The sequence below is a fragment of the Euleptes europaea genome, chromosome 14 (assembly GCF_029931775.1).
Source record: "Euleptes europaea isolate rEulEur1 chromosome 14, rEulEur1.hap1, whole genome shotgun sequence".
NCBI lineage: Eukaryota > Metazoa > Chordata > Lepidosauria > Squamata > Sphaerodactylidae > Euleptes > Euleptes europaea.
The window spans coordinates 901,327-925,771 of NC_079325.1; the positions used below are offsets into that span (position 1 = coordinate 901,327).

The following is a 24,445-nucleotide window of genomic DNA, read 5'->3' on the forward strand; positions in this document are numbered from 1 at the left end:
GCCGGGGGGGGGGGGAGCCAGCGTCGGAAGGCAGACCCCTCCCCAGGTGGGCGGGGGGGGACGGAGGGAGGGAGGGAGGCCGCAGACGCCCCCCCCCCGTGCCCGGGGTCTGTCGGGGGCGCACGGCGCTGCAGCCCCGGGGTCTGCCGGGGGGGGGGTTGTGGCCCTGGCCCGGGGTCCCGCCTGTCCGGCGGGTGGGCCGTGGGGCCCGCCGCGCCCGCCCCCGCCCCCGCCCCCGCCCCCGTCCCCGGGGCATGTGCAGAGGCTCACCTGCGGCCAGGCGGCCCCCTCTGCGCGGCCCTCTCTGCACACGGGGAGGGACGGAGGGGGGGCGGAGGCGGGCGCGCCGGGCGGCCGGGGCGGGCTCGGGGCCGCCGGACGTGACGCGGCCGACAGCGACGGCGGTGGGGGCGGGGGAGGGGGAGAGGCGGCCCCTCCCCCTCCCCTCCCGCCCCGCCTCCTTCGCAGGGCCCCGGCGGAGCGGCCAGAGCGCAGCCCAGCCCAGCCCGGCCGCCCTCCCCCCCCCATGCGGCCCTCTGCGCGGTGGGTGCCTGGGGGGCGCGGCGGGAGGGCGGGAGGGAGACCCCGCCCGGTGCCGCCCGGGCGCCTCCGACGGGGGGGGGCTTCCCTGGCCTCCTGGGGCCCCGGGCCCCGCCGTCTGCCGGCGGGGGGGTGGGGTTGCACGGGGGTGGGGTGGGGGGGGGGGCCCTGCGTGCGCGGGGGTCTCTGTGCTGACGCGGCGCTCCTCCTTGCAGGCGGCCTGTCGGATGTTGGCCCGGAGAGGGGCGGAGGCGCCCCGGGGCGGCGCGACGGGGCCGGTGCTGTGGTGCCTGTGGCTGGCGGCGGGCGGCGTGGCGCGGGGTTGCGGGGCGCGCGGGGCCGCGGCCCGGGCGGGGCCGGCGGCGTGGGCGGTGCGCCTGGCGGCCCCCCCCGAGGGCTCCTCCGACGAGCAGCTGGACCGGCAGGCCGAGGCGGTGGCGCGGGACGCCGGCCTGGTCAGCGCGGGCCGCATCGGGGAGCTGCGCGGCCACTACCTGCTGGGCGCCCCGCCGGGCGGGGGCGGCCCGCACCCCCCCCTCCCCGAGGACGCGCGGCGGCTGGCCCAGGCCGTGCTGGCGCGGCACGAGCGCGTGCGCTGGCACGCCCCGCAGCGCCTCCTCAAGAGGTGCAAGCGCGCCCTGCGCTTCAACGACCCCAAGTACCCCCAGCAGTGGCACCTGGTGAGCGGGCGGGGGGGGGCAGCGGTTCTGCAACAGCTGGTGCCTGAATGGCTTGTGGGGGGGGGAGGGGGGGAGCGGCAGGAGCCCCTACAGGCACCAGGTGCTGCTCAGCGGATGTCTCGCCGCCCCCCGGAGATAGGGCCCCTGTACCAGCGTGCGCCATGGGTGCCCAGTGACTGCGACCGGTCACCCCGAGCAAGCCCTCTGTGCCCAGCCTGCAGGGCGTGCTGCCTCTGGCACCTGCGTGGCACGCAGGCTGGCTCACCCTTTGCCACCTCAGCCGGGCCCTCTGTGCTCCGTGCCTTCCTGTCCAGAGCAATCGCAAGAGCCCCGGGATGGACATCAACGTGACGGGCGTGTGGGAGAGAAACGTGACCGGCCGAGGCGTGACGGTGGTGGTGGTGGATGACGGCGTGGAACACACCGTTAAGGATATCCAGCCCAACTACGTGAGTGGGCCCCGGCAGCACCTTCCGTGGGGGACTGGCAGCTGCATTGGCAGGAGGGGGCGGGGGAGAGCCCAGGCACTGGGAGAGGGTGGGCTGCACCCAGAAGGGAAAGGGAACCTGGCTTGAGCCTGAACAGACCCAGGTCTGAACCTCACTGCCCCACAGAGGAAGTCCTCGGCCCTTTCGGGTGGCCAGGAGGGAGTGGTCAGTCCGGCCAAGTGCGAGCGGTGGCGGCTCGTCGGGCAGGGGAGGAAGGGAGCTGACGGCAGGCGTCCTGTGGGATCCCTTGCTTGGAAGCATTTCTCTCTCGGTTAGAAGAAGAAAGCAGGGTTGCAGGATGGTAAATGAGACCAGCCTCAAAACACTTCCTGCAGCAGATGGCAAATGTCAGCCCCCGGGGCCATGGTTGAAACGGTCATCACAGCAGCAGGACATTAAGGCCAAAGTCCCATGGTGCAGGGCAGCATTGGTGTGTGTGTGGGGGGGAAGGTGTCAGATGGAGATCCTGCTGCTAGTTAAATGGGCAACGACAAGGAAGCGCTGCCTCTTTCTAGGCTACCCAGCTGCCAGGGGCTGAAGGAGCCGGTGCCGGTCTTGTTTCTAGTCCTGTGGGGTCCCAAGCCCTGCAGCAGTGACCACTGCAAAAGCCGGAAAGGGTTATGGAAATGTGCCCCCCACCCCCACAAGACCTCTGGAGGCTGGCCTTGGCCTTATGGGCTGCAGCTGGGAAAGGAGCCCCAGCCGGTGGAGGAACACCAGGAAGCCCGGCTACTTCCGGGCTGGGGGCGGAGCCCCGACTCGCTCTGCTCAGCAGCTCTTTTGCGGCCCTGTTGAAGTGTGTTTGTTGCAGCCGCCAAGGCCATGGCTGGCAGGCAGCCACTGGTGATTCGGAGAAGTTGCTTGTGCTGCAGGTCGACCAGGCGCTCATCCCAGCCCCTCCGTGACCCCAGAAGCCCCACCCGCTACTGTCCAGCTTGGGGGGGCGGGGATGTTCCAGTTTCCCACTGATCCTCTTGTGTTTCCAGATAGCCACAGTTCCACATGTCGCTTCTGTTATCCTGGGGGGGGGTTGTTCCTGAATATATTTGAGCTTTTCATGGGGTTTGTGCCCCACTTTTCTCCAGAGGAGGGCGGTTTCAGCTTTGGGGCTGGTCTTTTTCAGAGCCCTGAAGGCAGTTACGACTTGAACTCCAATGACCCTGACCCCATGCCGCACCCCGATGAGGAGAACGGGAACCACCACGGGACCCGGTGTGCGGGAGAAATCGCGGCTGTCTCCAACAACAGCTTCTGTGCTGTGGGAGTTGCCTATGGGAGCCGGATTGCAGGTACCGCCTCTGAAAGATGCCCCCCACCTTGGCTGCTTTGGGCCGGGGGGTGTCATGGGCTCTTGTGACAGAAAGATTCCATTCAGCGAGAGCTGGGGAGGGGCAGCAGAGAAGAGCACGAACCCAGCATCTCCCCTGCAGGTCACTCAGGGGCTGTGAGCAAGTCCGTCGACTCTTCACTTCCGCCATCTTCAATATGAGGGCAGTTCTATTCTGTTGTGGCCTACCATACAGGGCAGGTGATCAGATTATTGAAAGAAAGTATGGGAACCACTTTGGGCATTCACAGTTGCAAACCGTACTAAGTGCAGTGGTGGTCTACTCAGCATTTTTCAAGCAGTGTTTGTAGCAACTGTAGGGCTAACAGCATGAACTTCATCAGATACATGTGGTTCAGCGGTTAGGAGGGAAAACAGGGAGCCGCAGAGTTCCAGGGAGGGAACCCCTTTAATCCGTTGGGGCAGAAACAAACAGGAGTCTTGCAGTACCTTAAAGACTAACAACATTTGACTAACAAAACAGAAAGAAAGAAAGAAATTGGTTCCAGCATAAACTTTGAGGGCCCGGCTTCTTTACATGCAAACATGACAAACTGAGGGTGTGATAGAAGAGCAGCGTCCTAAATAGCCCAGCTTAGCCCGAGTATGTCAGAGTAGGGAAGCTAAGCAGGGCTGGCCTTGGTTAGCGCTTGGATGGGGAGCCCCCAAGGAAGCCTGGGGTTGCAATGGCAAACAACCTCTGCTGGTCTCTTGCCCCCATGGATGTGGTTGCCGTGAGTCGGCTGCGACTGGATGGCACAACATTCATTCATTATTGGAGAGAAGATGAGTGAGGAAAAAGATTATGTATCTGTCGCACATGCAAGGGTTAATGGGTTTTTGCAGATTTACACTACCAGAGCTTTGCATCGCATGATTACCCAAAACAATATCCAGAACAGGAGAGTCTCTGTCTTCTGCCCTCACATTCACATCCTGGTGGCCAAACCTGCTAATCCGAAGTGGTGAGCTCCCTCCGCCCCCCGGATTTCTGCTGCCCCTTGGCTCACTGTTGATAGACGGGTTGTCCTTGAGAGCCTCTGCCACTCTCTTGCCTGCATGGCTCCCAGTGGAGTGTGGCAGAAGCAGTTGCTGTGCCATGACTGTGAGGGTGCACACTGGCTCCCTGTGGCCCTGCAGAGCCTGGCCATGCGCTAGAAGCAGAGCAGGGGCTTTGCCGCTGGCGCATTGGGCAGGGGAGAGCCACTACCTGACGGTAATCTCCTTCCTTGGCACTGAAACCAGCATTGTCGACACCCTGAGATCACCTTTGCAAAGAGCAGCCATCCGTGGGCTTTGTGCCTGCAACCGATAGGCCTGGGGGGAGTTGTTGTTTGTGTGTGTGTGTGGGGGGGGGTTCTGCTTCCTGGGGCCTTTGAGGCTCCTTGGCTGCAGTCACCTGTTTTGCACAGCAGGGGGTGCCTTCTCCCCATCCTGAGCGGCACTGCTTCCAGTCCCGGGATGACCCTCTTATGTGCAGAACACTGCAAGGAGGGAGGTTGCAGGTTGCTTCACTCCTTGCCTGTTGTGTTGTGATGTGGGTGGGGAAAGGATCAGCCCTTCTTGGGAACTGCACAGAGGTTTCACAACAGGTGTTTCCATCCCTGTGAACGAGGGAAGAGGAGTGCCTGGGGCCGCTTCTGCTCCCAGCTAAGGAGGGGTTGGGCCGCTACTGGGAACTGGCTGCAGCTGAGATGTGCATGCAGTGTGGGCACACACACCCATAGCAGCCACGCTGCCTGCTGCAGCTTCCCTTACCAAATGGCTGGATTCACCAGCAAGGTGACTTCCAGCCCAGGGTTCTGGCTTCCTTTCTTTCAGAAACACTTCCTTCGGGAGACCTGGAATTAAAAAATAGCTGGCACTTAATAGAAGAGAGTCCATGTTTGGTAGTATTAGATTAATTTCTTGGAACAGAAGAATCTTGCTGGATCAGTCTGTCTTGCCTGGCATCCTGTTTTCCACGGAGGTTGCCAGGTGCCCTAGAATCCCCCCAGCCAGCAGGGGCACAGGCACCAAGGCCCCTACCCCCCCCTTTCTCCAAGGGCAAAAGGTCCTTTGGGCAGAAGTGAAGCAGAGCCGCTGTGCTGGGGGGAGCAGTTAGAGCTGCCTGGGAGAGGCTCAGGCAGGGCCGTTCCAAGCTGTGCCCCAAGGTGGCAAACGTAAAAAACATTAAAACATGAGAACAATTAAAAATAACAGATTAAAAACGATGAAAAGCTAACAATCAAATAATTCAGTAAAAACACATAAGCAAACAATATCAGAATAATGGGGGAGGACCCATAATAGCTATTAAGGTGTGCCAAACGAATCAAAACAGCCCTCACCCACTGGTGAAAGACGCTGATAGCGGGAGACAGATGGATCACTGTGGGGAGGGAGTTCCAAAGTTTTGATGCCTTAACAGAAAAGGCCCTTTCTTGCGTTACCACACATCTCGCTTCAGATGTTGGGGTCAACCAAGCAGGGCCTCCCAAGATGACCGGAGTGAGTGGGTAGGTTGATATAGAATCATAGAATTATAGAGTTGGAAGGGGCCACCAGGGTCATCTAGTCCAACCCCCTGCACAATGCAGGACAGTCCCAACTACCTATATGGGAAATGGTGGTTCTTAAGGTGTGTTGGTCCCAGGCCAAGATTGTGGAGTCTGGCAGTTCACCAGCCCCATTTTCGCCATGACGCCATGGGGCTCGTCAAGTGTGCAAAGGGCTCTGTTTGTGGTTTTGGTTCTCGCAAGTCTGTGAGGCAGACCGCTCTGATTCCCACAGTGGAAGAGACGGAGAAGAAACAGCTTGCCGAAAGCTACTCTGCAGAGGGCTGAATCGAGACCAGCCCAGCTTGGCTTCTGTGTCCTGCTTGTCGGGCCTGCTCAGGCCCCGGTCAGTAAACCTCCGCTTGTCCTTGGCCACGCAGGGATCCGGGTCCTGGACGGGCCACTTACAGACAGCATGGAGGCCGTCGCTTTCAACAAGCACTATCAGATTAACGACATCTACAGCTGCAGGTCAGTGTCTGGGCACTGTGGGGTGGACCAGCCCCCTTTGCTGGGCTCTGTCCCCGGGAGTGAGTGTGGCAGGGGGACGGCCTGCTTGCCTGCCAGCCAGCATCACTGGCCTCAGGGCTGGCACAGCACAGGTGCCAGTCTTGTCTTCCTCGTGTGGCTCTCAGCCTCTCAAGGCTGGTGAGTCAGCCTGAGAGCCGGGGCCCTCTCTCTCCTCCTCGTCGGCACATGAGGGCTGCTGCTCTGGCTCTCCGGCCGGAAGAGCGCGTTTGCTTGCGTGTGTTCCTAAGCACTGCTTTGGGGTATCTCCCTGCACAGCTGGGGTCCAGATGACGATGGCAAAACCGTGGATGGGCCCCACCAGCTTGGAAAGGTACAGAGGAATTCTGTTTTTCTGCTGTGCTTTAGGGGGCTGGAAACTGCAGGATTCCCCCCCCCCCCCAGTACACAGTCTGCTGGGAGGGCAGAATTGTGGAAGCACAGGTGTGATGTGTTCCCGAGCTTGCAGTCGCTCATGGGCCAGCATTCAAAATTCACCTACCTGATCCAGGGTTGGGGGGTCACATGAACACATGAAGCTGCCTTATACTGAATCAGACCTTTGGTCCATCAAAGTCAGACTGGCAGCGGCTCTCCAGGGTCTCAGGCTGAGGTCTTTCACATCACCTACCTGCCTAGTCCCTTTAACTGGAGATGCCGGGAATTGAACCTGGGACCTTCTGCATGCCAAGCAAATGCTCTGCCACTGGGCCAGGGCCCCTCCTTAAGCCCCAGAGCCCCTGACTTTGGCAAGAGGGTGCCGTGGCACTCCGGGTGTGCCTGTGGTGGGAGAGCCTTTTCCTGTCCCCAGGGAGAGGAGGACCTCCCTCCTCCTCAGGGAGTTTCCTTGCCTGCCCTCTTCCGCAGGCCGCCTTGCAGCACGGAGTGATCGCCGGCCGGCGGGGGTTCGGCAGCATCTTCGTGGTGGCCAGCGGCAACGGAGGGCAGCACAACGACAACTGCAACTACGACGGCTATGCCAACTCCATCTACACAGTCACCATTGGTAAGGGCACAGGGATTCCTGGGTGTGCACGGAGGGTGCGTGAGAGAGAGTGAGGGGGACTCTGGCCACCAGATGGGATCCAGAAGCCCCTCTGCAGCAGCTCAGGGCTTGGCCATGGACCTTTCCAGGTTTCAGTGGGGTTTGCTCAGAGCTGGGCTCTCCTGAGTCGCTGCTGGAGAGCAGGCGGGTTCTCTGCCCAGAAGCCAGCCGTGCCAGGCTTCTGTCCTTTTGTTGCTGAGGTTGCTTGCCTGGGTCTGCATCCTTCTCTCCGATGATGTCTGCTGCCCAAACTGCTATTTTGAGAGACAAAACGAGGCCCTACTGGTGGGCTTCCCTGGGGGGGTTGACTTACTGTTGTTGGAAGCAGGATGCGGGTCTGATCCCGCCGCATGGCTCTTGCATTCTAGAAATGAGTCCATGTGAGGTCTCTCAGTGGCTACTAGCCATGGCGACTAAAGGGAACCTCCACATTCAGAAGCAGTCAGCCTCTGAATCCCAGTGCCAGGAGGCAACATCCGCGGACGGCTTCGGCCTCTATTCCCTGTTACTGGACCCCCAGGGAAACTGGTCGGCTACTGTGTGAGACGGGATGCTGGACTAGATGGACCCTCACTGGTCTGATCCAGCAGGGCTCTTCTGATGTTATATAGACCACAAATGTGCCAATCCTTATGTAGATTATTCGTACTGCAAGTATTAGTCCTCATTTGTTTATGCTTTGACTAAACCATGTTGTGAGTAAACAATGCGCTTGTTCTTGTTCTGGGCGGTCCAAATTTTGGCCACCCAGAACAGCTGACTGACATCTGGATGCAGAGTTGATGCCGCAGAGCCCCCAGCGGCCACGGGGCTGAGCCACGGCTCCCACTGTCTCCAGAATACACAGGCCAGGCAAGAGATCACGGGGCAGATCCCCCAAGGTCTTGGTGTCAGCCCTTGGCCCACAGAACCAGAAATCACCACAAAGTCATATAGAGTCCAAACAGATGGCTTTTACTGGTTAAATAGACATACAGTGCAAACGAATAAAATGACAGCTATGAGAGGCTCACTAGCTGGGAGATATTATAAGGCAGGAAAGGCGGGAGATTACACGCACAGGCTGAATACAGTTTCCCAGGAGCTGAGTTCCCAGGCCTAGGTATGCGACCTTGGGGGGCAGACAATACAGCGCAGAGACAGAGGCAATAACGAAACCGAGATAGCAGCCTGACATTCTGCTCCCCTCAAGGCCCCCTCCCAGTTCGCAAGGGGGCTGGCCTATCTGGGTAAGCAATGTGAAAGGCGTCGACGAGGTCGGGGGCGGAGACATCCCGTGCGCGTACCCATTCGTCATAGGCAGGGGGGAAATGTTTCCAACGGACCAAATATTGCAGGTTGCCATGGTGAACACGGGAGTCAAGGATCTTGGAGACTTCGAAGTGTTCCTCCCCCCCCACCATGATGGGTTGCGCAGGAGGTGGATCCGGATGCCACTGTGGAGAAGCAACATGGGGTTTGAGGAGGCTAATGTGGAAAACAGGATGCACACGCCTCAAGGATTTGGGGAGAGCCAGTTCCACCGTGACAGGGTTTATGACCCGGGTGATGGGGAAAGGGCCAATGTATTTAGCACTGAGCTTATGGCACGGTTGGGTGGAACGGAGATTTTTGGTGGAAAGGTAAACCAAAGTACCCACTTGCAGATCACCCCCGGGGGAGCGATGTTTGTCAGCTTGCGCTTTGTATTTACGTTTGGCCCGGTCGAGGTTGCTAACGAGCCAGGGCCAAGTGGTACGGAGGGCGTGTGCCCAGGAGGCAATGTCGGGGTTCCCCTCCCCCTCTATATCATCTGCAGGAGCGATGGGACTGAAATCTTGTCCATACACAGCAAAAAATGGGCTAAAACCTGTGGATTGATGCATGGCATTATTGTAGGCATATTCTGCTAAAGGTAACAGTTCCACCCAGTTATCCTGGTGGTAGTTAACATAACAGCGTAAATAACATTCAAGTACAGCATTGACACGTTCAGTTTGACCATCAGTTTGAGGATGGTATGCACTAGACAACCCTTGTTCCACTCCCACCAACCTGAGGAAAGCTTTCCAAAACTTAGAAACGAAACCACTTCCGCGGTCACAAATTATCTTACGCGGAAACGAATGTAAACGAAAGATATGCGTCACGAAGAGGCGGGCCAGTTTCTGAGCAGAGGGGATCCCTGCGCATGGAATCAAATGTATTTGCTTAGAAAACAAATCAGTAACAACCCACAACACAGTTTTACCCCCACTGAGAGGAAGATCAGTCATGAAGTCCATAGCAATCACTTCCCAAGGTTTGCTGGGCGTTTCAAGAGGTTGTAGCAGTCCCGGGGGTTTGCCCTGCGATCGTTTCGCAGCGGCACAAACGGGACAGCTGCGGATGAAGGAGTCAATGTCGGAACGCATTCCCCCCCACCAGAACTGTCTGCGCAATAAGTGAAGGGTTTTCAGAAACCCAAAGTGCCCAGCTGTTTTGGCTCCATGGGCTAAATGTAAAACGTCCTTCCGGAGAGCCTTGGGGACATACAATTTCGAGTCCTTGTACCAGGATCCTCCTTGTTCCAAAACACCAGGAGGTAGGGTATGAGCGGAACGTTCTAAAAGGCACTGGTCCCGAAGGACAGTTAAAAAGGACTCGGAGATGAGGATTTTGGAGGGGGCCCCCCCGTCGGCCATGGAGATCTTAGAAGCAGTTATGGGGCTAGTGCTTACGTGCGGCGGCGCGCAGACTGCAGGCGGCTGGGCGGTCGGAGGGGTAGGAAGGGCAGGAACTCCGGTTTGTTGTGGTGGCGGCTGGGCAGCCGGTTGGGCTGGCGGAGCTTGCGAGTTAGGGAAGGTGTGCTGATGCTGGGATCGGGTTTGTACAGCCAGCATAGGTAGAGCCCCACGTTGCATAGGGGTGAACAGAGAGTTGGTGGGTCTTTCGAGTTTTACCGGATATTGTGGTAAACGGGAGAGGGCATCCGCAAGAACGTTCTGCTTCCCAGGGACGTGCTTCAGGGTGAAACGGAACTGCGCAAAGAACTCCGCCCACCGTTGTTGTTTCGCCGATAGCTTATGGGACCCCGTGAGGGCAGCTAGATTTTTGTGATCGGTCCAAACCTCAAAGGGGACTTTAGACCCTTCCAAGAATTGTCGCCATAGAGTCAGTGCATGATGAACTGCTGAGGCCTCTTTCTCCCAGATGGGCCAGTTTAATTGAGCGTGCGCAAATTTTTTTGAAAAGTAAGCGCAAGGGTGAAGAAGACCATCCGGTCCTTGCTGGAGGAGAGCCCCTCCCATGGCTACATCGGAAGCATCGACTTGCACAATGAACATTTGATTTGGGTCTGGGTGCTGTAGCACCGGCTCCGAAGTGAAGAGGCGTTTGAGGGCCAGAAAGGCGGCTTGGCATTGCTCAGTCCATAGGATTTTCGCGGAGGGCAAGGCAGCCGAGCTTACTTTTCCCTTAGTTTTCAGTAGGTCCGTAATGGGTAGAGCCACCTGGGCGAAGTTAGGGATGAATCCTCGATAGAAGTTTGCAAATCCCAGAAATTGCTGTACTTGCTTCCGGTTGGTGGGGGGAGTCCAATCGAGGACGGCTTGGACTTTGGCGGGGTCCATGCGAAGACCTTGGTGGGAGATGATGTATCCCAAAAACGTGAGTTTGCTTTGGTGAAATTCGCACTTAGCTAGTTTTGCGAAAAGTTGATGGTTACGCAGGCGTTGCAGAACTTCCCTGACCAGAGCCACATGCTCGTCCATAGTTTTCGAATAAATGAGAATGTCATCTAAGTAGACCACCACCCCACGATATAGAAGGTCATGTAGGATTTCATTGATGAGTTGCATGAAGACCCCCGGGGCCCCTTTTAATCCGAACGGCATCACAAGGAATTCATACATTCCGAAACAGCTAGAGAAGGCAGTGAGGTGCTCATCCCCTTCGCGGATACGGACTCGGTAGTAAGCTTCCACCAAGTCTAATTTAGAGAACACACGGCCTTCCTGTAATTGTCCCAAAATATCGGATATTAATGGGATAGGATAGGCGTTGGTCTGGGTAACCGCATTGAGCTTTCTGAAGTCAATGCACAGGCGAAGGTCGCCCTCTTTTTTCCGGACGAAAAACGCGGGGGCCGAGTTTGGGGCATTCGAAGGGCGAATGAACCCTCTGGCGAGGTTTTTGTCCAAAAAGTCCCGGAGGACAGTGCGCTCGGAAGCGCTCATAGGGTAAATCTTACTCTTGGTTAATGTGCAGTCCTTTACCACTTCAATCGCACAGTCTGAGGCCCGGTGGGGGGGTAAGGCATCACATTCCTTAAGGTCGAAGACATCTTCAAAGTCCCGGTATACAGCGGGTAGAGCCGGTGGTGCTGGGGCAGTAGAGGTTAATGCTGGAACGGGCGGATATAGCAGAGCAAAGTTTTGCCGATGCTGGTCGCAGGTGGGACTAGCGAAGGAGATAGTGTTTGTTTCCCAATCAATACTGGGACTATGTCCTTTAATCCAGTTAATTCCCAAGACCACTTCAAATCGGATAGGGGCTATAGTGAAGTCTATTTGTTCCCAGTGGGAACCAATTCCCATTGCCACCCCTATGGTGCGGTGATCAACTGGACCCCCCTGGAAATGGCTTCCGTCCATTTGGGCAAATCGGACGGGGGTGGGTAAAGCCTCAGAGTCGGCTCTGAGTGCAGCAAAAGTGGTTTCGCTTATGAGAGTGCGACAGCAACCGGAGTCAATTAGTGCTTTGACGGGGATTTGTGGGCCCCCGTTAAGTTGCTGTAAAACTGCATCCACGTAGACGGTGGAGTCCACGTCTTTGATTTTGGTAGGAGCATTCGGTTTGATAGGAAGATCCTGAGAGGTCTGTGGAGACGCTCCATTCACCACAGACCGGAGCCGTTTTTTGACAAGTCGAGGGGAGATTCCAGGTTTAAGGCTGGAGAAATCCAAGGATTTTCCTCATCCGAAGAGGGAAAATCGTCCCCCAATGGGGCACTTGTAATCCGAGACCCGGCGGGGTCGTTGGTAGTAGGCAGGGAGGCTGGGTCCCCGGCATGGAGTGCAGAGGGTGTGGGTCTTCCCGGAGCTGCGCTGCGGGTGGCCGCGGTGCCTCTGCGTGGTGGACGACCTCGGGCGCGGGTTGTCGTGCTGGGACGAAATATTTCCTGGCGGCGTGGGCAAACGGCTGCAAAGTGGCCCATTTCTCCGCAAGTAAGACAGGCACCCCTCTGAAATCGGGCTTCACGTTCCTGGGGCGGACGTGGGGGATTTCGTGGGACGAGCAGTGGTGCCTTGGGTTGAGGCTTTTGGGTGCCTTTTTCCTTGTGCTTTTGACGGACGAGAGAAATGAAGCGTCGGCGGCTTTCCACTTCCTCGGCTAATAGGATCCAGTCTTCGAGGGTATCGGGATCGCCTCGCATGTAAGACCAGTTCAGAATGTCAGGATGCAAGGCTTCCCTGAAATGATGGATCAGGGTGGTCTCGGGCCAACCTACAATTTTACTTGCCAGTCGTTGAAATTCATCGGCAAATTCTCGAACTGTAGCAGAGCCTTGTTTTAATTGTAAGAGTTCCGTTTTGGCTCTTTCCCCCAGGAAGGGGTCCTCAAACCTCCTTCTTAGGGCAGTCATGAAGTTGTTGAGGGAACGAATAGCACGAGAGCGGGTGTCAAACTGGAGGACCATCCAGTCAGCCGCTTTACCTGTCAGAAGGGAAGCTACGTAACGCACCCGGCTGTCTTCCGTGGGGAAAAGTTGTCCTTGTTCTCGCATATAACTGTCCACTTGATGCAAGAAACAAGGCAAAGTCTCGAGAGATCCGTCATACGTAGTCCTCAATTTGAGTTGCTTCCAAGGGCCGGGCGCAGGTTGACCCGGTTGCACGGGTGGTCCGGGCGGAGGAGCAACAGGAGCTCCAGGAGGCAAGGGTGGAGCAGGCACATTAGCGGGTGGTTGCACGGGTGGTCCGGGCGGAGGAGCAACGGGAGCTCCAGGAGGCAAGGGTGGGGCAGGCACATTAGCGGGTGGCTGTACGGGCACCCCCTGACCCGGTATCGGAATGGGCTGTCTCTGAGCTATCAGGGTTTGTTGTAATTGCCTGTTCTCTTGAAGCATAAGTTCCATTACTTCCTGGAGTTGATCAACACGGTCGGAGAGCTCCCGATTCTGGGCTCGTAAGAGATGAACCTCCTCACTTGGGCCACCAGTAAGATGAGGCTTACTGGTCCGGAAGCTTGTGGCCCATTGAGAGCTATCCCCATATAAATCCTCGTCTTCAGACTCTCCTGAGTCTCGACGTCGGTCAGCCAAACGGCGTGCGCGTTGGGTCGCGCGCGACGGGACAAACGCCGGGGAATAAGACAGACCCGATAGCCCTAGTACATTGTCCTTGGGGCGCGTGTCCACGTTTGCCAAATTCCTAATCCTTGCTGCAGCCACCCTGGCTGCTTCTGCAGCCTCTCTCTCTCTTGCGACCTTAGCCGCTTCGGCGGCTTGCTGATCCGCAAGAACTTTGGCGTTCTCAAGTCTTAGGGCAGTCTCTGCCGTAATGCGCGGCAAAAGTTCTGTTTCCAGGAGTGCGAGTAGGGGGTCGGGTTCCCCGCCCAGCAGAGGTTGTACTCGAACCGCCAGTGCGGGTGCCTCGGCTCCAAAAGTCGAGGTCAAAACTTGAGCCAAGGTGGCTACCGGGGTGTCCTTTGTACATTCCACAAGGAGAAGAGCGGTGCTAATAGCGACTCGCTTGGCCTCAGCCTGACAGCTGGCTGCATCCGGGATCAGGGAAAAACCCTCCGGCGGGGCTCCCGCCATGGTAGAAAGAGTTTCTCGAGAAATAAGATTATCCAAAAGTCCAGTTAATATTTGTAAATCCTCAGTCGCCAATCGGGCATCGTCCAGTAATTGATCCAAGTCCTGAAGATCTAGACGAGCATCAGTATCCTCCGACGTTAACATCCAGAGACGTCCTTTAAGAGATTGCCACTGTTCCTGTACCAGTCCCCTCAAGCGGCAAACCTCTCGGGTCGTCCGGAAAAGTTCAGCGATTAAGTCTTGTAACAGAGTAGGATCCTCAGAGAAGGGCTCCAGGGTGTAGATCACCTGGAGAGCTGCACAGCTCCCATCCAAGTGGCAGGCGAACCCCCCTGGGCTCCAGCCTGGCTAGTAGAATGGTGAAGAGAAGAGATAGCTGTCATAATGTCAGCCCTTGGCCCACAGAACCAGAAATCACCACAAAGTCATATAGAGTCCAAACAGATGGCTTTTACTGGTCAAATAGACATACAGTGCAAACGAATAAAATGACAGCTATGAGAGGCTCACTAGCTGGGAGATATTATAAGGCAGGAAAGGCGGGAGATTACACGCACAGGCTGAATACAGTTTCCCAGGAGCTGAGTTCCCAGGCCTAGGTATGCGACCTTGGGGGGCAGACAATACAGCGCAGAGACAGAGGCAATAACGAAACCGAGATAGCAGCCTGACACTTGGTCATAGATTCCATTGAATCTTCCAAGAATAAGAAGCTCCACTTCTGAAAGGTGGAGCTGAAGATCTGCTGGAAAGGGGGCTTTGCTGCCCTGTCTGGGCCACTGGGGGGGAAGGAGTGCCCCCCCCCCGATCTCACTAGGGACGGGTTGGGGTTTGCGTGCCTGTTCTCAGTGGCCAGGCCTCCTTTCTCCTCCCCTCTCTCCCCAGGCGCAGTGGATGAGATGGGCTACATGCCCTTCTACGCAGAGGAGTGCGCCTCGATGCTGGCCGTGACCTTCAGCGGGGGTGACAAGCTGATGAGGAGCATTGTGAGTGGGGCCGTCTTCCGGCACTCTCGCCTTTGGTCAGGCCGCGCTTGTGAGCAGGGAGGGGCAGCCAGGGGCTCGTACGCGGCTCCGGGCCGCTGGCTTTCCCTGCCCCCCCGTGGGGTTTCTGCTTGCCTGCCATCTGACAAGCTGCAGCGACGCTTTGGCTGCTGCGCGCCACTGACCGGCTCACTGTCTTCACTCGTGCGAGGCTGAATGGGCCAAAGGGGAGGTGGGCAGCACGCCCCTCCCTGCTTACACTCTGACTTGGCCCTTGGCTGCATCTCACTTGCGGAAGAAGGGCTTGGCAGGACGAAGAGCTTGCACGGGATTCTGCTCTCCCTGCCTCCGTGACTCCACCTGAGTTCCAAATCAGAGGCTACCCCAGAAGATCCCTCTGGAATCTCTGGCCCGTCTCCTCCTCCTCAGAAGCAGCATCTCTGGGGCAGCGCCGTTCAGCCACTTCTGTTTGCCCCGCTGTGAGCCCCCCAGGCTGTTGTAGAGTGGGGCCTGCTTCTGGAAGGGGCGTGGCCATTCTTTTACAGCGCCGGCTCCAAAGTCCATCCAGTCCAGGGGCCTCTAGAAACTGCCAGCAGGGCCAGACCTTGACCGTAATATCAGAGGTGAGGCCACGTTGGGCTGCAGCAGAAGAGTTTGATTCGAGTCTTGTAGCATTTTAGTATCTGATGACAGGAGCACTGACTCTCGAAGGCCCCTCCCCCCAAAATCCTGTTGGTCTCTAAGGGGCTGCTGGACTCGAATCTGGCTCTGAAGTGCAGAAGGTGTCCTTTGGGCCCCATCCATGAGCCCCCCCCCAGTGCCTGTTGCCACCTCTCAGACACATACACACCCAACCCCGATTGCCTGCACTCTGTGTTGCAGGAGTGACCCTTTGTTATTGCACAAACTCCTGCAGATGGCTGGAGAGCCCGTTAGTCCCCACAGGCACAACTGCAGAGTTTTATCAGATATTTAAAAGTGATGGGGGGTCCTAAGAGGCAGACCCACCACACCCTGGAGATGGGTTAGGGTTAGGGTCTGAATAACCCAGCTGGAGAGGCCGAAGCTGGATTTCCAAGGGGTGAGTGTGTGCTGGGGACTGCAAGCCCCTGACGGCGTGGTATAGTGGTTAAGAGCGGTGGTTTGGAGTGGTGGACTCTAATCTGGAGAGCCAGGTTTGATTCCCCACTCCTCCACGTGAGCGGTGGACGCTAATCTGGTGAACCGGGCCACTGCCATACGAGAGCAGACTTCTGTTCTGAGCTCTCTGCTTATGCTTTGGTCAGCCTAGCGGTCATTCCTGCATTGGCAGGAGAACCGTGGAGCAGGCATCTTGCCCAAAGAAAGAAAGGAAATCCAGAGCGTTGCCTTTGTCCTGAGGGGAGGGGCACGTGCTGCTTCCCCTTGCTTTCCTCACTCCCACGTTGATCGAACCAGAGATCACAGCAAATCCTTGCCTCCAAATTGCCGCAACGGTCCTAGTCCTGCTCGAGCAAAGGCAGTGAGGGCAGAGAAGTTCAGCGGCCGGGCCCCGGGCAGAAGGGGAAGCTGCCCTGCACTTCTGACCACCGTAAGGGTCCTGTGGTGTGTGGTGGGGAGGGGTGGGGGTTTCTGCAGCAGTCAGGCTTTTGCTACCTTTCCATCCCCAACACCCAGCTGGGAGTCCTCTTTGCCCAGATGCTCAGCTGGGCCCTCTGCCGGAGTATCCTCTAGGCCACAGCTCAGCTCGGAAAGGGGCTCCCCTCAGCTAGAAGCAAGCAGCGTGGCTTATGCCGGTCTTGGCTCGGAGGAGCTGGGCTGCTCTCCCTCTGATGGCCCTGGGGCAGCTCTGCTTGCCAGTCTCCCCTGACCTGCCTCTTCTGGCCTCGGGGGGTGGGGGTGGGGAGAGGCTCTGCAACCGCTGGGAGAGCTTCTGGCCTTCATTGGCAGAGCAACCCCCAGATCGAAGAAGGGGGGTGGATCCAGCATGCCCAGAGAGTTGCCCCCATGGGCTCGGTGGATTCTGGTCCTGGATGGGGGTGGGGGCTTGAGCCGGTGCCCTCCTGGATGGGGGCTCAGGCTCTGCCTGCCTTCCCCATGTAGCCGTGTCTGACCTGGGGCTTTCTCCTGTGCAGGCAACGACGGACTGGGATTTGCAGCGGGGCACGACCGGGTGCACAGAGGGCCACACGGGCACCTCTGCTGCAGCCCCTCTGGCGGCTGGCATGATTGCCCTCATGCTGCAGGTGCGCCCCTGTCTCACCTGGCGGGACGTCCAGCACATCATTGTCTTCACGGCCACTAAGGTGAGTCCAGCAGCCCCCCCCCCCCCGCCCTCGTTCCTCCACATTTCCAGTCTGGAAGAATTTGGGCCTGCGTAGGGGGCTTCCAACTGAGTCCCCTCTCTCCCAGCTAGGAGCAGTGACTTCTGGGAATTGCGTGGCCGCGCTGAGAGAGTGACCCACAGCAGGCAGGAGGGGCACATGGCTGGGGACAGATGGGAGGAAAGGGGACGGACGCGCTCCCCAGCTTGGCTGTGATGGTGGCATTCTGGCTGCTTCCACACGGGGCGGGTTTGTGTGGCTGCCAGGGCTCCAGGGAGCATGGCAGAGCCTTCCCTTGGGCCAAGCCTTAAAGAAGGCCCCTCCTCCCTGACTCTGGATGCACACACGCATTGACAGGAAGGCCTTACGGGGTGGGGTGGGTGTCTTGCAGGCCGGCAGGCTGCAGGAGGTCCCTGGCTGGAGCACCCCTCCAGCGTCCTCCCTCCTTGAAGCAGGAGAGGTGGAGGTGCCCCCCCCATTGGGAGGGACTTCTGTGCCTGCCCTCCACCACCCCCTGCTGCCCTGGGAGTAGCTGACCCCCCCGTGTCCCCTTCCCTTGCAGTACGAAGACCACCGGGCCCAGTGGGACACCAACCGGGCCGGCCTGAGCCACAGTCACCAGCACGGCTTCGGTTTGCTCAATGCCTGGAGGCTGGTCAATGCTGCCAAGGTAGCGCCTGCCGAAGCCCCCTGAGGTGGGGGTCTCCTTTTCTCTGCGCCCTGCCCACCTGGCTCTCGGAGGGGGCGAGGATGGGCACAGCAGATGGTGCCAAAGAGGAGAGCAAGGCAGCCACAGGAGGGGCTGGCAGCCTTTTCTACTAGGGGAGGGGAAGATCTCCCAATGGGAAATGGGGAGCTCTCTGGACCTTGGCCCTTCTCCCCACCCCCACCCCCACTCAGATGTTTCAGCCTTGGAAAGGACCAGCAGGTTGCTCCAAAGAATTCGAGGGGACATTTCCCCCCACCTCACAGAGTTTTTCTTGTCTGATGTTTCTCCTTTGCCATTCAGTGTGTCGTGTCGTCGTCCCCAGCTGCAGCAGGTGGCCCCTTGGGGGATGTGTTCAGATGTCCCTCACCCCAAGGCGGGTTTGAAGAGCTGGCAGAGGGCCCTTGCAAAGCCGCTTCTCAGGGCTCTGGCTGAGGGCTGAATCCGGCATTAGGGCAAACTGCTGAATTCTGCCAGGGGTTTCGTGCTGAGCAGTGTTTGGAGGGTCGGGGGGGGGACTGCCCAGAAGGGGGGGCTGCAGATGGTGCTACCTCTTCTTCATCACCGGCAGATCTGGGAATCAGTCCCTTACTTGGCCTCCTACGTCAGCCCCATCTTGAAGGAGAACAGGGTCATCCCCCTGGAGCCCCGGCGGCTGGAGGTCACCTGGAACGGTCAGTGCAGTTTCCCTGGGGTGGGGCGAGGGGGGGAAGGGGCGAGGGGGTCAAAAGCTAAACGGGTTCCGCTATCATGACTTCCTCCAGGGGTCCCTGGGAATTCCAGGCCTGTAGTGGGGCCAGGGCCCCCCAGGAGAGAATTGCCTCCCCCCAAAACTGCCGTTCCCAGGGTTCCTTGGGACTCCAGCCATCCTGAGGGGTGGGGGTGGGGAAGAGCAGCGCAAAAACTTGGGGGAGCCCCCCCCCCTGCGGGCACAACCCTCCAGAAGCCTCTGACTGCAGTGAATGGGGGCATGTTGTGTTTTGGGGAAGGGGGGTTAGGGGGCTGGAGCTTTGGTGTCAGCTCTCCCCTCTGCAGCCCACACAACTCTGTGCAGGGGGAGTGCAGGGGCAGTGGCTGCAGGAACTCTCTTCCGCAGGCCCCGCCAGCGCCAAGGCCGGCCTGCAGGGGATGGGTGGCAGCCGCCCAGACCGGCAGCTCCTTCTGCCCATCTTAGGCAATGCTTCTGCTCCCGTCTTGGCCACGCTCCGTCCACGCCCCTCCCTCTCCCCTCCCGGCACCCTCAACGCCTACAATTGTTTGGGTCTGGGTTTTTTTGTGTTTTTTTGGCCTTTGTGCTACCAGGGATGTTTGATGTTTGCAGCTCTGCTGGTTGAGAGATGGCATTGTGGAGCCCCGTGGTCTGGTGGGGGGATCTGACCCTTAGGCTACTCTGCCCTGCCACCAGCTTAGCCATAGAGGGAGCGGGGCAAGGGCAGACCCACGTGGGATACCTGGGACCCAAGCAAGGCAGGAGGAGGGCGCGAGAGAGGGGCGTCTGGCAGGGGTTGCCCCACCCACAGTGCAGGGCCTGCCTGGCTTCTGCATCTGGCACTCGTTCTGGCCTGAGTGGCAGCCCTGAAACATGGATGCATGCACACACGCACACACGCACACACACAACACCCCACCCACCCCTTCTAAGCTGTGCCTCTCCAGAGCTGAAGTTCGCCCCCTCCAGCCAGCTTCTGCACCTCCCACCAGTTCCCGCAAGAGCCGGCCTTACGCCCAGGTGCGTTGCCAGAAGCGATGGGATCCCAGCGAGTGCAGTTTCCCTCCCCCTGTTCCCAGCCTTTGCAAGAGCCTTAAAGTTCATGGGGACTTGGAAGGAAGTCCAGGCCCGCACCGCTGTTTCCCCTAAAAGGAATTCTCGTGAGCAAACTGGGCAAGCTCAGGCCAGGCGCTGGATGGGAAATGCCAGAAATGTGGCAGAGTGCCTGAGAGGCAGGCCGGGGTCAACAGCTGCCTCAGGAAAGGGGCTCCAGGAATCAACTAGTGGATAAAGAGGAAGAGGAAGATGCATGGCCAGGGAGCGGGCTTGCTAGTGGGGGGGGGGGCTCCCTGGGAACAGCAGACAGCTGACTGTTGCCACCCCCCAACTCCTCTGCCCTAGCTTTCCTGCTGATTGTACCAAGTGCTTCAGGCAAGCCCCCCCCCCTTTTCAGCTTCCTGTGGGGAAGAAGGGAGTTGCTGGCTCCTGCACAGGGTGAGGGGCTTGCCTTGAAGAGGACCTACAGCTTCCTTTCTGGCATGGCGGGTCTGCACGGGGAAGAGCCATCCCGTGGGCAGGAGCCAGGGAGTGTGCGTGGCTGGTTGGGCTGGCTGGGCCTCACTCCTTCCTCTGCCGCTCATCTGTCGTGGCCTTTCATATGCTGGCTGATCTACCCAAGGGCACATGTGTGCAGTGCGTAGAACGAGACTGCCAGAATCAGTTGGGAGAGGCCTCAGTTTGTGACCAGCTGGTGGCTTGGGGTTGTCCCAGGACCCTCGGAAGGCCCCAGTGTGGCTACACCCGGGGCACCCTGTTGCCACTCCATCCTCGTTTTCTTGCTTCCCAGTCACAGAAGCCGACCTGGGACTGTCAGGGATGAGAACCCTGGAGCACGTGGCGGTGACGGTCAGCATCACCCACCCTCGCCGGGGCAACCTGGAGATCCGCCTCCTCTGCCCCAGCGGCATGGAGTCTGTGATTGGGACCGCGCGGAGTATGGACTCGTGAGTGCAGCTGGGGGGGGGGCAAGCGTCACGCCAGCCGGCTGGCCGCTGCACGCCTCTCCTTGTGCAAAAGCGCGGTGGGAACTTTGAGCCATCAGTGGGGTGGAGGCCAAGAACCAATTCAACTGTCTCTAAAATCTCCGTGACGGCCGCTTCCTTTCACCTTATTCTTAATTTTCAGACTTATAGCCCGCTCTTCTTCGCCCAAGGCCAGGTTCAGAGCGGCTAACATACAACATCAATACATACTATGTAAATAATTTCAGTTCAATTAAAAACATCGTTAACTGACATTAAAACTAATCGAATTGGCAGTGTTCATCGGTATACCGGTCTGCAGCAGTCAGGGACCCCAATTAAACTGACTTACATGGAATAAGAGGAAGGGGGAGGGAGGGCAGCTCAGATGGGAACCGTCGCTGCCCTCGGCCGTGGGCCTGGCAGGATGTCTCGGTCCAGCTTTGCTGGGCTCAGAGGCTGCTCTTGAGCACAGGGCAGAGGTGTCTGCTCTGGGCTGGTGCCCAAGGGCCAGGCTCAGATCCTCAGTCACAGCAGCCTTGGGCCACTCACTTGTTCTCAGCCCAGCCCTACTACACAGGGGTGTTGTGAGGATAAAATTGGCTCGCAAGGCTGCTGCTTGGAGTGAATCTGCCTGGTGGGCCCCAGACCAGCCACAGGGTGAACTTCTTTCTTTCAGTGGTTTAACAACTGTGTTTGTCTGTTCAAGCCATATGTAGGTGGTGAGGAGAGCCCTGTGTTGGAACCAGGAGCTTTTAACTGAGGGTCTTTATTGTTGGCTTGTCGTCTGCAGGAGGCCTGTTTTTTCTCCATATTTTTGAGGGCAGCTAAATGTCTTGTGCTCAGTTTATGCCCTGGCTGGTTTTTAAGGGTTTTGCTTTATTGTTTTTAGTTCTAAACCAGCTTGGGCAAGTCTTCACATATCAGTGTTCCCAATACATAACTGTAGGTCGCCCTGAGCCCCTCAGAGGGCGGGCAGGATGAGGGGGCAAGAGTGGGAGAAGGGCCCTTGCCTCTCGTCTCGCCATCTCTGGGCGGGCCAGGGTCTCTCCTCACGGCCTGCGTACCCTGCTCTTTCCTAGAGACCCCAACGGCTTTGTGGACTGGACCTTCTCCACGGTGCGCTGCTGGGGGGAGGAGGCCCAGGGCACTTACCAGCTGGTGATCCACGACGTGGGTGAGTTCTCCCGCCGCGGGCGGTGTGCTGCGGCCATTTCTTTGGGGCCTCCCCACAGCCCAGCCTGACTTTCATGGCCCTCCGGCTGACACCTCCCTTTGCTGATCGGCCACCCCCAGCTCACCCCCCGTTTCAGAGGAATCCCGGGAGGGGGCAAGGGCTGCGGGACACGGGCGGCTCCCCTGTGCCTGGCAACTGCTCTCCTTTCCAGGTGACGAGACGCTGCGAGCGGGGGTGCTGCGGCAGTGGCAACTGGCGCTGTACGGGTCCTCCTGGTCTCAGGCCGAGATCAAGGAGCGGCAGAGGTAAGGTGAGGAGAGTGGGGGGGGGAGCTGCTGGGGGTGCCTCTTCTCCCCTCTTTGTGTCCACTGGTGCCAGGTGGGGGTCATTAATTCATAAGGTCACCGTAAGTCAGAAGCGGCTTCCCAGAGGTCTTACTTAAATGAAACTACTCATTCGACCCAGTGGCCTTGAGCCCAACACACACACACACACACATTTGACCTTCTACTTTGTAAAGGAAGCCTGTTTGCCTTTTAACCACGCGGGTATCCTTTTAGACTTGGTGGGGTCTTTGCTGATTTGAGGGATGCATTCTATCTGGCTCTCAATTGGTGTGGTTGTAAATAGCTTCCGGGTGGCCTGAACAGGGTGGACTGGATGGCCTCTAGGTCCCTACACACTTTCATACAACGACCCTGTCCTCTTTCCCTGGCCTGGCCCTCATTCCCTGGCCCGGCCCTCAGAGTTCTTTTGCCTGCAGGCTGCTAGAGGAGGCGATGAGCGGGCGCTTCCTGGATGCTGACTTCTCCTTGCCCTGTCCGCCTGGCTTGAAGGTCCCGGAGCAGGAACTCTACACCATCCCTGCCAACACCCTCAAGGTGACACCTGCCTGGCAGGCTCAGGGGGGCAGGCTTGGGCCGGGCAGTTGCTGAAGTCTCAAGGCACCGGCAAGCAGGATGTTTGCAGCTGGGACCCCTTCCCAGGAGAGAGGCAGCAACCCAATGAGAGGGGGGCAGAGGGGTAGGACACTGTGCGGTGGGGGCTCTGTAGATCATGAGAGGGTGGCAGAGAATCCGTGAGAGGGTTGGTACGGGCGGGGCAGCAGAGGTCAGTGGGCGCCGTGCCTCAGCTGAAGCTGTTGCCTAACTTGGCTCTAACGTTTCTCTCCCCCCCCCCCACCAGACTCTGATGCTGCTGGGCTGCTTCGCGGTCTTCTGGACCCTTTACTACACACTGGAGGTGTTTCTGTCCCGCCACCAGGTGGCCTGTGACCTCACCGCCTGCCGCAGCGTCCGTACTTGCCCGTGGCCCACCAGAGGCAGGGCACCCTCAAGCCTGGAGGACGGGACGGAGATGGAGGAGACCGTCCCCCTGTGCGCGGGGGAAGACGTGGGGGTGGAGACTGAGACCGAGCAGCTCCCGGCGGGCCAGGAGGGACGCAAGGGCACCTGGGCCAGCCACAGCCCTGGGCACAGTGAGGCTTGCTGAACCCCTCGGGGCAGGATCAGGCTACCTCACCTGGGGCTTACGGGTAGCGGGTGGAGAACTTTGGGCGTGCTAAACAAGTGGGCACCTGCCTGCCCTCCCGCCACAACCCAGATGCCCGGCTGCTTCTTCAGAGAAGCCCTCTGCACTGGCAGTTTGCCTAGCGACAGCCTGAGGTGTGGCGACTCGTTGGGCGGAGCTGACCGCATGTGTAGGGGTCTCATTCAGCCACTGCGGGGAGGAGGAGAGTGGCCTCCTGTAGCGCAAACGAGTACAGACATCTCTGTCGCAGAGGGCACTGGACCTGGAGAGCCCCAGTGCGCCAGTCTGCACACACGCTGGTCGAGTGGACAGCAGCCCTTGCCCAGCTGTCGGGAGCCGACTCTCTCTGCCTTGTTCTGCTGTGGACCACGGAGCAGCAAGATCTTAGGTGACCTCAGCCAGTTCGGCCAAACACCGCCAGAGTTTCCTGCTGGGGAACCCTGCTCATGCCTGCCTTTTCTCTTTGAGCTTCCCTGCTTGCCTCCCACCTTGACTCGCTTGCCGTGCTGCCCACAAAGGGCAAAGAGGAGCTGTTCCTTTCCTCCGGGTGCCAGCGGCAGGCTGGCACAGCCAAAGCAAACGGCGGCCTTGCCTCTGCTGCCTTTCTTTACAGTCTAGGAGCTGACCGAGGGGGGCCTTGCGCAGAGAACGGCCTGGGGCCCTGCATTTGGGAGGGACCCCTCCTCTTGTTGTTTGGCCAGCATGAGCCTTTCCGCCCTCTTGGAGCTGCATCTGTTGTGGGCCAAAGAGCGGGGGTTCGGGAGGCCTCGGCTGCCTTGAAGCCATTTTGTCCCGCTTGCAGGTGGGGGGTGTTTTTAGTTCAACGGGATTTTTTTTTTTTACAGATTCTTTTCTCTTTGCAGCTTTTCAAAATAAACCAATGAAAAAGCCAAAGATGGCCGTTCTGCTCTTCCTCTGCGTGGCCCAGGTGTTGGGCCCGCCGAAGCCATGGTGCCCGGCAAGGAGATCCCCCTCTCCTTACGCTGGAGCCGGGCCAGGGTATCTTCGGGGCTCTGGGATATGTGAGAAACAGCTGGAGCAGGAGACAGGCTGAAGCTTCCCGATTAAAAACTGGAGATCAAAGTGCCCCATCGGTATTGAGTTCAAAGCA

At 58.5% G+C, this 24,445-nt stretch overlaps 1 protein-coding gene across 1 annotated transcript; it reads left to right on the forward strand.

The window, feature by feature from the left end:
- Positions 1-254: 254 nt before the first annotated feature.
- PCSK7 (proprotein convertase subtilisin/kexin type 7) lies at positions 255-24,388 on the forward strand. Its single transcript, XM_056860834.1, has 17 exons — positions 255-404; positions 756-1,220; positions 1,535-1,669; positions 2,832-2,997; positions 5,953-6,043; positions 6,359-6,413; positions 6,947-7,085; positions 14,791-14,891; positions 17,003-17,173; positions 17,754-17,861; positions 18,469-18,571; positions 20,453-20,609; positions 21,710-21,804; positions 22,016-22,109; positions 22,568-22,685; positions 22,990-23,281; positions 24,198-24,388. Exons 1-17 carry the CDS (start codon positions 255-257, stop codon positions 24,386-24,388), a joined length of 2,631 nt encoding a protein of 876 aa, XP_056716812.1.
- The last annotated feature ends 57 nt before the right edge of the window (positions 24,389-24,445 follow it).